At 40.1% G+C, this 10582-nt stretch overlaps 3 protein-coding genes and 1 non-coding gene across 4 annotated transcripts in view; 2 read left to right on the forward strand and 2 right to left on the reverse strand.

Moving 5' to 3' along the window:
• LOC105173730 (cyclic pyranopterin monophosphate synthase, mitochondrial) lies at window positions 2849–4478 on the reverse strand. Its single transcript, XM_011095609.2, has 3 exons — window positions 4337–4478; window positions 4015–4144; window positions 2849–3626 (listed from the first exon to the last, which is right to left on the reverse strand). The coding sequence occupies exons 2-3, from the start codon at window positions 4129–4131 to the stop codon at window positions 3030–3032; spliced, it is 714 nt and encodes a 237-aa protein (XP_011093911.1). The 5' UTR covers window positions 4132–4144; window positions 4337–4478; the 3' UTR covers window positions 2849–3029.
• On the reverse strand, window positions 4467–6295 carry LOC105173745 (cytochrome P450 703A2). The gene is made up of 2 exons (XM_011095623.2): window positions 5299–6295; window positions 4467–5212 (listed from the first exon to the last, which is right to left on the reverse strand). The coding sequence occupies exons 1-2, from the start codon at window positions 6238–6240 to the stop codon at window positions 4574–4576; spliced, it is 1581 nt and encodes a 526-aa protein (XP_011093925.1). The 5' UTR covers window positions 6241–6295; the 3' UTR covers window positions 4467–4573.
• TRNAQ-CUG lies at window positions 6506–6577 on the forward strand. The gene has a single exon. It is a non-coding gene; the product is annotated as a tRNA-Gln (tRNA).
• LOC105173753 overlaps window positions 6615–10582 on the forward strand; it is a gene marked incomplete in the record, with an annotated part of 5342 nt that continues 1374 nt past the window's right edge. The window contains 4 exon segments of the mRNA XM_020696924.1: window positions 6615–7064; window positions 8120–8222; window positions 9638–9740; window positions 10095–10477. Of these exon segments, the coding sequence (XP_020552583.1) occupies window positions 6714–7064; window positions 8120–8222; window positions 9638–9740; window positions 10095–10477 (940 nt within the window).

Genomic DNA, 10582 nt, shown 5'->3' on the forward strand with positions numbered 1-10582 from the left:
TTTTTATAACTATATAAATAAATAAAAATGTCCATACCGTGTAGCATATGGAGGGCTAGGCAGAATGTTGTCAGGGTCAATAATGGTCGGCACTAGAGATGAAGCTTCACTCGAGGGAATGGGTGCAAGTGTTATTATGCGAGACCATGCCCATATCTGTAATAATTGCATGGCACCGCCAATATTATTTTTTCCTCTTTGTGATGCTGTACATAGCTCCCGGTAGAGATATGCCAACACTGCAGACCCCCAATTTGAAACATAATGCTCGTCTATATTTTCCATATGCCGTAAATATAATAATGACACGGTGTTCCCCGTAGCATCAGGGCACAACACCCCACCAAGAATACACATGGCACATATCCGTGCCTCCTGTAACACAGCCTCAAACGGGCTATCATCATCACATGTATTTTCTAATAAATACTCATATAATATTGTTAGTTTTATTCTCGACCATCTAAAAGCATCTTCGTTTGGAATAAAACCCAACTGTTGATGGCAATAATTTTGCCACTGTTGCGTATTATACCTTCTATCTACCCCGGTAATAAGATTACCTTCCACCGGGAGTGCCCAGATGACGGCGATATCTTGCAGTGTCACGGTTGCTTCGCCCACCGAAAAATGAAATGTGTGTGTCTCGGGGCGCCATCTTTCCACTAATGCAGTAATTAAGTGGGTGTCAATTTCAACATGCCCACACTGCAAAACACCAAGAAACCCCATATTTTGGAGTACTTGCAAAACACGAACATGGCGTGGTGCTAGTTGGAGGACACGAAAAAACGCTATATCACCACGTCGTACGGATAATGTTGTATCCGGATTTTCGGATACATCCTCAGAACGATGATTTAATTGTCCGTACAAAACACTGCTATCGATAGGGCCAAAATTAGACATTGATTTCAAATATTTTTCAAAATTAACTGAGAGGAAGAACAAGAACAAATTGCCCAAAAAGAATAACAAAAAAAAATTAACTAGAAGAGGAAGATGAAGGTAAACCGAGAGAAGGAGGAAGATGAAGGTAAACCGAGAGGAGGAGGAAGATGAATTGAGAGGAAGAACAAGAAAAATTTGGAAGTGTGAGCTGCTTGTGGTGAAATTTGCATTGCAGCTCACACTATAAAATAGTGTGAGCTGCAAGTGAGGACAAGCATTATTGCTGAGCCACCGCAGTCCGTGACCGCGGTGGCTCAGCACTGCTTGCTGCAGCCTGCAATTTTGCAGGCTGCTTTGACCAAATTTTTTTTTTCTGAAACTGGTGAAGAACCGCTTTCTGATAGCGGTTCTTCACCAGTTTCGTTTTTTTTAATATTTTATTGATGCCACCGCGGTGAGACACCGCGGTGGCATATTATATATATATATATTTTTTTAATTCTGTGTCACCGCGGTCACGCACCGCGGTGACACATGAAAATTTTTTTTTTTAATTGTAAACTGTGGCACCGCGTTGTCGTACCGCGGTGCCGCTCATTTTTCTGATCCTTTTGCAACAGCACCAAATCTCTAACTTTTTTTTTTTTTGTATTATTTAAATAAATTTGCCAAATTTAAATATCAGATGCCCACGAGGGAGATAATAGTTAAATTCTTGATGAGTAATCTCACTTTTGTTTAACATTTTTGTGAAGGCAGTTTGGCATATGCAGACGACCAAGTAAATTATGTAAGGTCTAGGTTCAATGTAATGTAATAGAAGGTAAGGTGAGGTTTACACTTTATAAGCTGACATCTATTGTAAGAGGGCATAATAAAAAGTCTTTTGTTTTGCCAAAACATGTGGGCCTAGCAGAGGACAAAAGGGAAGGTAGAGCAAAGGAAAAGTGGAAACATAATTCATTTGTAGACAAAAGAAATTTCCATCACAAAAGAAAGATTGGATTCTCACTCACCTTAGCCCATAAGCTTCCTTGAAAATATCAAGCTGGAAAGAAAGAAATGTCTCTAGCATGTAAGAGAAAGGCAAACTTCATTATAAGGTGTCTTTTAGCAGTCAACCTCCTTATTGATGAAGAATTAGGGAAGACGAGAAATTTTGTAATCACTCAGACAGGCACCAAACTACCAATCATCCATCACAATGATCAAGTTGTAATAAACAGCAAACTGTACCACATTTCCGGAGGTTAGCAGAGGGAAGTCACATATTCTAATGCCATTAGAACAACAAAAGAAAGTTAAAATGTTTTCTGGAACAAATCCATTTTTGTGCTAAGTTTGATTGCCATACTCATCTAGTTTAACAGCTTATAGTATTAACTTTGTGGAGTAGCAGGTGAATATGATCTCTAACCAGAAAAAAAAAGTAGCTCATTGAGCATGAGAAGCATTTGATCTTGTTGCCACTTTTCAATTTTCTCTTGCTATTCTGTTCTCATTAAGTAGAACCAACTTGCCTTTTCTCCCCAGGCAATTACGTCAAGAACTCCCTAAATAAGGTAAATGCATCTGATAATTTGGCTCTTGTGCCATCATTATGGAAGTGTTTCCAGAAAAGAACAGACCATAAAAGATCAGGAAGTATACTGAAATAACAAGTTAGCTTTATGGGAAGGCAGATGACTCTATCGACCAACAGAAAGTCACCACCTTTTCCAGATTGTATCTGGTCTACATTTCATAGAGCACATGATATTGATTACTATCAGTGGGTGAAAGAAAGGTAGGTTTAACTCAAAAGCTAAAGGGAGGAAAGTCCCCTAAGATGCTGCTTAAATTGATGTTAAACTAAGGACTCCAAACACTAGAATAGAAAGTCAGTGCCTCTCATGCCAACAAAAGGGCAGGCGTACATTAAGTTTTAAAAGCAAAAGAAAACTCAAATCTGAATTGATTTAGATAGTGTAAACCAACATTTCACTTATACTATTGAATACTCAAAAGGTAAATCACGTGTCCAATAGTAGCAGAGTTTCATATTATTTCAATGAGAATTAGAGACTCCAATACGAGTGACACACAAGTAGTAACCTTCTTGACAGAACGTGGATTCATCAAGCATTTCTAGAACTGAATCATTTTTTCCTGGACCAGTCACCACTTTTACCTCCACTTTTGTGTTCAAGCCTTACATCTGTAAGGACAATATCCTTTGAAGCAGCCTTGCACATATCATACACTGTAAGACCGGCAATCGTAACTGCTGTCAGGGCTTCCATCTCCACCCCAGTTTTCCCAGTTGAGGCAGCTTGACCTTCTATTTCAACGCTAAGATCATGAGGGTTCAATGTCAAATCAAGATGGACATGCGACAAACTGATGTTGTGGCATAGTGGGATAAGGTTGCTAGTTTGCTTCGCACCACAAACTCCAGCAATTTTGGCCACACCAAGAACATCTCCTTTTTCCATTTGGTTGGCCGAAACCAAATCAAAAACCTTCCGCCCTAACATAACTTTGCAACTTGCAACAGCCACTCTCTTGGTAGTCTCTTTGGAGGAGATATCAACCATTTGTGCTTCACCTTTATTACCAATATGCGTCAAGCAAGAAAACGATTTTTGTTGTGGTACATCATTGGTTACAAGGTGTGACTCTTGAGCCATAGACTGGCTCTCTAAAGAACCAGCATGACTAGATGCAGGAGGTTCGCCGAACACAGATTCCATTTCCTGTGGCCAAAATTAGCATATAAACGAACTTAGATTAAACATAACACACTACATAATGCAATTCATTCAAAACGGTACCGCTAATTAGAATTAATAATGAAGCTTCGAAAGGTTGAAGCCTCGGGTTTAAACCTTTGTTCTTCTTTGAACCCTCTATATATCCATTTTTTATGAAAATTCTCGTCATTTTGCTGTTTCCTAGTGATGTTGTTCTCCTTCTACTGTTTGCAACTGTATCTAAAGCTAGGTGGTTCATGAACATAGTAGCACAAGAAAGACACATTAGATAAATGCAACAATCAAGGGAACAAACCCTGTTTCCTCATTATCAAACTGTACAGAAACGGCAATAAAGCCTTAATCTCAATCAAGGAACGCAATATGCCACCTGATTTAGCTCTGCGATAGCTTTAGAAAGATCATGGCTGCTACCATTGCTATACACCCTACTTCCTGGCAGAGGCTTAAGTTTGGCTGCAACTCGACGAACAAACATCACTTGCATTCGCAATTGAGAACTGAAAAATTCGGTGGTAAAAGCTGCGGTCAGTAATCCAGTAAATTCTCCCTTTGAGGCATATTCACAAACACTTGGAAAAAGAAGTAAATTGTCCAGCCCAACAATCTGCGACGAATCAGCAAGACGCTGTCTTTTTGTCGCAGTAGTACAAAAGGAAGGAATGATGGCGGTGAGGTGACATCAAACTCACCTTATTGCTCTGATTTGCTAACGAGTTAAAGTAACTGTAAAATGGGACCAAAACGACGCCGCTCCTTTTGCCAAGGTTAGTGCTGTGTTAGATTTGTAGGGTGGGATCCGTACTAGAAATTAATTTCCAAAATGTCCCTCTATTAGTCATGTACTTTTATTCAAGAGTTAATAGTTATATGATTAATCCTTTGAATTAAACAGTCATAATAGCATTAGCCTCTCCACAAATGGGCCGCTAATTATACAAATGGGCTGCTAGTCTGGGCCTAGGAATGGCAATTAAGGGTTGGGCCTTAGGCATCGTCATTCCATAAACCTCAGTTGTATCAATATCTTCAGGCCTTAACCCCTCAGGTGGGCTCCAGTCAAAGCAGTGGAAAAGCCGAGCCAGAGCCATGAGCACCAGCGTCACCCCAAGCGGCGCGCCAGGACACTTCCTTTTACCGGCGCTGAATGGCAGTATTTTGAAATCAGCTCCGTGGCTTATCTCCACTCGGCTCCCATCATGAGGCAAGTGTCTCTCCGGCTTGAACTCTTCCACATTATCCCAAATCTTGGTGTTCCGACCCAAGCCGTGGGTGTTGATGAAGACGCGTGTGTTTTTAGGGATGTAATAACCGTTGATTGTGGTGGAGCGGGTAGATTGGTGTGGAATGAGAAACGGTCCAGCCGGGTGCATGCGGAAGGTTTCACGTACAACGCAGCGTAGGTAGTTGAGGTGCGCTAAATCTGATTCTTGGACCATTCGATCCGGACCCACTATGGAATCCAATTCTTGTTGGATTGTTTTAAGGACTTGTGGATGTTTGATGACTTCTGCCATTGCCCATTCGTTGGTAACTGCAGAAGTGTCGGTGGCTGCAGCTATCATATCCTAGTAAGTACATCCCGACAACAACAAATAGTTAATGATAATGCAGCAAGCAAATATAATAATATTTTATGTCATTAGTTCAAAACCTGAATAAGTGCTTTGATCTCAACATCATCCATGTGCTCCTTTCCATCTTCACCTGGCAAAGACAACAGAACATCAACAAAATCCATCTCACCCTCATCTTTGATTACTTGTATTCTTTGTCTGTGTTCCTCAATTATCTTTGCATGGAAATCATCCACCCTTTTCTCTACTTGTCTCATTCTCTTCTCACATCCATATGGGTCGATCCACCTCCAGATGGGCAGATAATCTCCCAAATAAATCAGGCCCAATAGCCAAAACAGCTCATGGGTTATGTGCATGAACTCCATGGCTTCGTGTGGGCCTGAAGATTCAGCCCCAAAGTATTGCTTCCCCAACAACATCCTAGTAACATTGTTCATTGAAAATGCACCCAGCACTTCCCTCAAGTTCACCGCCTCTCCTCTTTCCGCCACACTCCATACATCTTTCACCAAGTGTTGGGCTTCATCCGCCCGATGCCTCCCGAAAGACTCCAGCCTCTTTGTAGTTAACAAATGCTCCATGCAAATCCTTCGCAATCGCTTCCATTTTGGCCCCAGAGGAGCCAACGCCACATCACCACACCCATAAGCCAGGTGCTCGGCCGCCAGGGTCCGTGGCCGGGAGGCGAAAACATCATCCTGCTGCCGGAGGATTTCACGTATAATATCTGGATCGTTGGTTGTGATGGCATCAATGTTGCCCAATTGGATGTACACTAGTGGCCCATATTTTTCACAAAGGGCTGCAAAATCCCTATGAGGAAGTTGGCCCAATTGGAGAAGGTTGCCAAAAATGGGCCATTTAGGAGGGCCTGGGGGGAGCATAAGAGCCCCTTCTTCGGAATTCTTGAACGAGTAGCATGATCCAATTATCTTGACTACGATAAAAGAAGAAAGAAAGATGCATAAAAATGAAAATGCATAGTCTAATATGAAGAAATGCCAAGTAGAGGTCATTGGACATGAGAAAGCTGTTAGATTTGAGACAAAGGCATCCAATGACTTTGTTCAATGAAATATGAAACAATCGAATTTTATATAGATGGCACGGTGGGTTAGGTGGATGTTAAGCTGATGACAAGAAGGGGTAGCTATCCCACCATCTTGGCATTCCAAAGCTCCAATTTTGTCTCTTACATTTCTAGTTGGAAAGAAACATCATTTGCATGATTCCTCTCATGCATCGTTATATAATTTAAACTCCAGGTCATCTTTCAAAAATGGTTCCATGGTCTAGTGGTCAGGACATTGGACTCTGAATCCAGTAACCCGAGTTCAAATCTCGGTGGAACCTCTTTCGTTCATTTTCCCTTTTTCTTCTCCAACCCCCCCCCCCCCCCCGGGTTTTTTCTAACTTCTTTGTTCTTCAAAATCCCCAATCAACAGTATCACGTTCTCCATTTTTCCAGTTCACAGAGGGAGAGTGATTGATGGAAGAAGAATGCTTAAACGCATCAAAACGGCGTAAAATCGAGGATACGGTTTTACAAATCCTCAAAACATCCGACTTGGAGACGACCACCGAGTTCGACGTCCGGGCCGCCGCGGCGGAGCGCCTTGGCTTCGGCCTATCCGGCTTGAGACATCGTCGCCTCGTCCGACAGCTCGTCGACTCCTTCCTGCTCTCCACAGCTGGCTCTATCCTCGGCACGACGTCGTTACATAGTAATATTGGCAGTAATAATGATGATGAAAGAGCAGAGCGCCGTGAAAAGCAGCAGCAACTGAGAGGTGTTGGGGTCGGATTGCAAGGGCACTACAATGGTAAAGTTATTTGTAAGGTGAGTTGAATTTTTTTCATAATATTCAAGTATCGATATTCCGAACCAAGACTCAGGAAAAAAAATGCTAATATGGAGAAATCCTGTTTCCTGAACAAGATCGCTTTTTAGTTTATTCTTTTTCCTTTTCTGAAAGGTGCCCAGGATTTTAAGGTGGAAGTTTCTGATTATAATGATGCTATTATCGCTCAAGAAAGTTGCTATCTTTTTGTTTTGCTTTTTATCTATTTACTTTAGTTTGTTTTCTGGCTTATTCAGAATGGAGCTTGAGTAGTTAAAAGATTTACAAAATTTATGTATAATATGTCCATTATCATTTCAAGACAGTTTCTTTCTCCCCTCCCATTTTAATGTTTAGATTATGGAGGCAGGAATTTGAGTATATAAGTTATTGAGTTTATCTTCTACTCAGTTGTGCTCATATTCAACTTAAAAGTGAGTGCTAAACTTGAGGTTATTTTTGTGTGGTGCCGGTGTTAGACTTTCTTCTTACAAAGAAAATTGCAAATAGCTATTTTATGGAATTTAACGAATGCATGTTGGTTAACAATTTTAGACTTTATACTCTTGAATCCTTGTAATAGTTGTGTCCTACATTAACTTCTGTTGCCACTAGTGACTAGTCTATTTATTTCTGATGTCATTTGTAGTAGTGAAATTTTTATCACTCTCCACTGCTGGCTTAGGTATTAGTATAGTAAGAATGAAACAAGAAAGACTCTCTGAGTAAAAGATTTGCCAATGCAGATGTTTATGTTTCTAGGAATCTGAACCAAAAATAATGATAATTCCCACATCAGGCTTGATAAATGATTATTATAACTTTGGCACAAAGTGAAAATATGGGGTGCTTAGAACACAGGATTCAAGGATAATGTGGTCTTAGAGATCCGACTAATGTGCCTCATTGTTTGCTTGCGTGTTTAAGAGCTTACTGCTGAAGAGCAGATATAGAGAAACCGGACACCTCGCTGCTTCTTATTTGTTATCTTTCTGTTTAACATGCCGATTTTCATGCTTCAGCTGATGTGAGATTCTTCTGTTTCACTGTGTAGTTAACAGACAAGAGGATGGTGACAATTCATGACTTAAATGGGACAACCATGGTCTCAATCCGAGATTTCTACGTGAAAGATGGAAACATGCTTCCTAGAAAAGGTGATAATCTTTATTAGCCCTCTTTTCACCATGCTTGCTACCATCTGTTGCCTGAATTGAAGTACAATAGAACTATTCACAAAGTAATCTTGCTTTCTTTTTCCCCCAATTGAGCTGATCTTAGATATATGTGATATTTACTTTTTTTTTTTCCAGTGGATTGTTGATATACCTTCTGCCTCTTCTTTTTTGCTATTCGGCTCATGATTCAAATTAACCCACCTACCCTGTCATCTAACATATAACTAATATGGGAAATTCTACTAATTAGTTTAAGGATACTCTCTTTTGTGCACATGGAAGTGAGCTTACTTTGGATAGAGCGCATATGCTTTTGTTCTGTGGGGTTCTATCTTTCTGGATAAGGCATGTTATTTGCTATTTCGTAAATACCTAAATCATTATTTATTTTATTTGCTTCGGTAGATATTAATAGCCCAACGTCATATATTGCGTATCTCCCAACTAGAATCTTGTCTCAGTTGCCTGTGCATTCCCCATTTGGCAAATTCTTTCCCTTTTTTGTTGACTCGAGCTCCCGCCAAATTTACCTCTGACCTGCCAGTTAAGGCTCTTCTTCAGTTCCTCGAGACTCAGTGAGACTTTTCATTGTAGCATGAGTCTCACCTAGTTTATGGTCAAGATTCACTAAAAATCCTAGAGAGTATCTGTCCTTTACCCCTTTTCTTTTTTTGGATAAATTTACCTTTATACTAGCCTAACATAGGTAAATATGGGTAAAGGTTTTTGAGTGCTTGTTTGTCAGATTTTCAAGCTATGTACACCTGAAGTTGTCTGCTTACAAGCATATTAGAGTTTGTAGAATTTACCTGCAGCTAATCCAACAACCTTAATTCTTGTATGGGTGGCTGGTGAACCAAGCTCATGATGTAGGAAGAGCATTTAGTTGAAGTATTAATACACATTGCTCAATTATTAATCTTTAAGGATAATTACATCTACGCCCTGTGACCTATGGTTTATTTACACAAACTACCCATGCCTTTTGAAAAATTACACATACACTCACAAGAAATATCAACATCATTTACATAACCACCCCTGCTATTTGAAAAATTAGACATACACCCCCTCCCCCCGAAACATTGACATCATTACACAAACTACCCCTGCATTTTGGCTAGAGGTGGTTTATGTACTTATGCAAAAGACAAGGGTGCGTGTAAATAGACCATACATTGGGGGTGTAAATGTGATTATACCTAATCTTTATTCACATTTGCTGCAAGACCTTTACTTGCTATTTGAACATTCAATTCTCCTGCGTAATTAGCTTGTGTTTGATTATTTGGCATCAATAAGTTGATTCCAGTTTGGGTATTTTCCTTCTGCATTCTGGTCCCTTTTATCGTGAGGTTTACATTGATGCAAGTACATATATGCTTTGGACTTAGGTGTGAATTCGGGAGTGAGCTTGTCACCTACACAATGGTCATCCTTCAAGACTAGCTTTCCTTCTATCCAGGAAGCAATTGTAAAACTGGAATCACGGCTGAGGTGAGCCTTGTTTTTTGAACCTGACAAGATTAACCTGTTTCTTGGAAAAAGTATGCACATGTGCCTTAGGTCTTCTATCAAACCCAAAAAGGTTGAACTAAAGATCATCTTTTCTACATGCTTTCCTATTTCTTTCATTGCTAACTAGTAACTACTTTGTCCAAGTGTTAGGTAGCCTTCATGCTTAGTCGAGAAACGTCATCTAGAAGGAGAAGTTACACACACTATTATGGAGCAAAATACAAGCCATAGCAATTTTTTTTTTTTTTCCATTTTCTTTTCAATAATGATTCATTCAGCAAGTTATGGTTTGAGATTGATTTGAAATTTCCTTTTTTTTCCCCGGTATGAAAGAAGGAAAGATGCTGCCCATTCATTGAATAATCTGAACTCTACACTTGAAGCTGTTGCAAAGCAAAATGAATCAGACATGACAAATTTACTGACAGAATCTGCAGCAGATAAAAGCCAAACAGAGGCAGGCATTTGTAACTCAAGCTTTGTTAGTGAAGCAGAAATGGCAGTTGCAGTGGCAGATTCTGCTGCTGTGAAAAGCCAAACGCAGGCAGGTATTTCTAATTTGACAACCATTGTTCACTCTCCTGTCGAGAAACAAACTGAGGCTGATACATCTTGGTCAGTGACTGCTCCCAGCTTACAAGAGAATATTCTTGCCGAGAGGAAACAAGGAGCAGATACTTCAGGATCAATTGCTATTTCCACTTCTCAGGAACAGATTACTGCTGAGAGAAATCAAACAGAAGCTGATGTTTCCACTTCAGTGCGAGCATTTCCTACTGAAGGACGCTCACATGATAGAGTTAGTGCAGTTTGTCCTGAAC

This window comes from Sesamum indicum, linkage group LG1 (genome assembly GCF_000512975.1).
Source record: "Sesamum indicum cultivar Zhongzhi No. 13 linkage group LG1, S_indicum_v1.0, whole genome shotgun sequence".
Lineage (NCBI taxonomy): Eukaryota > Viridiplantae > Streptophyta > Magnoliopsida > Lamiales > Pedaliaceae > Sesamum > Sesamum indicum.

Bases quoted from the DNA above. Each gene is read 5' to 3' on its own strand.
- LOC105173730 (XM_011095609.2), bottom strand. From the start codon at position 4,131: ATGCAAGTGATGTTTGTTCGTCGAGTTGCAGCCAAACTTAAGCCTCTG. The intron at 3,627-4,014 runs GTGGCATATTGC...TTTTGGCCACAG, and splicing joins CTATCGCAGAGCTAAATCAG to GAAATGGAATCTGTGTTCGG.
- LOC105173745 (XM_011095623.2), bottom strand. From the start codon at position 6,240: ATGACCTCTACTTGGCATTTCTTCATATTAGACTATGCATTTTCATTT. The intron at 5,213-5,298 runs GTTTTGAACTAA...TGTACTTACTAG, and splicing joins AGATCAAAGCACTTATTCAG to GATATGATAGCTGCAGCCAC.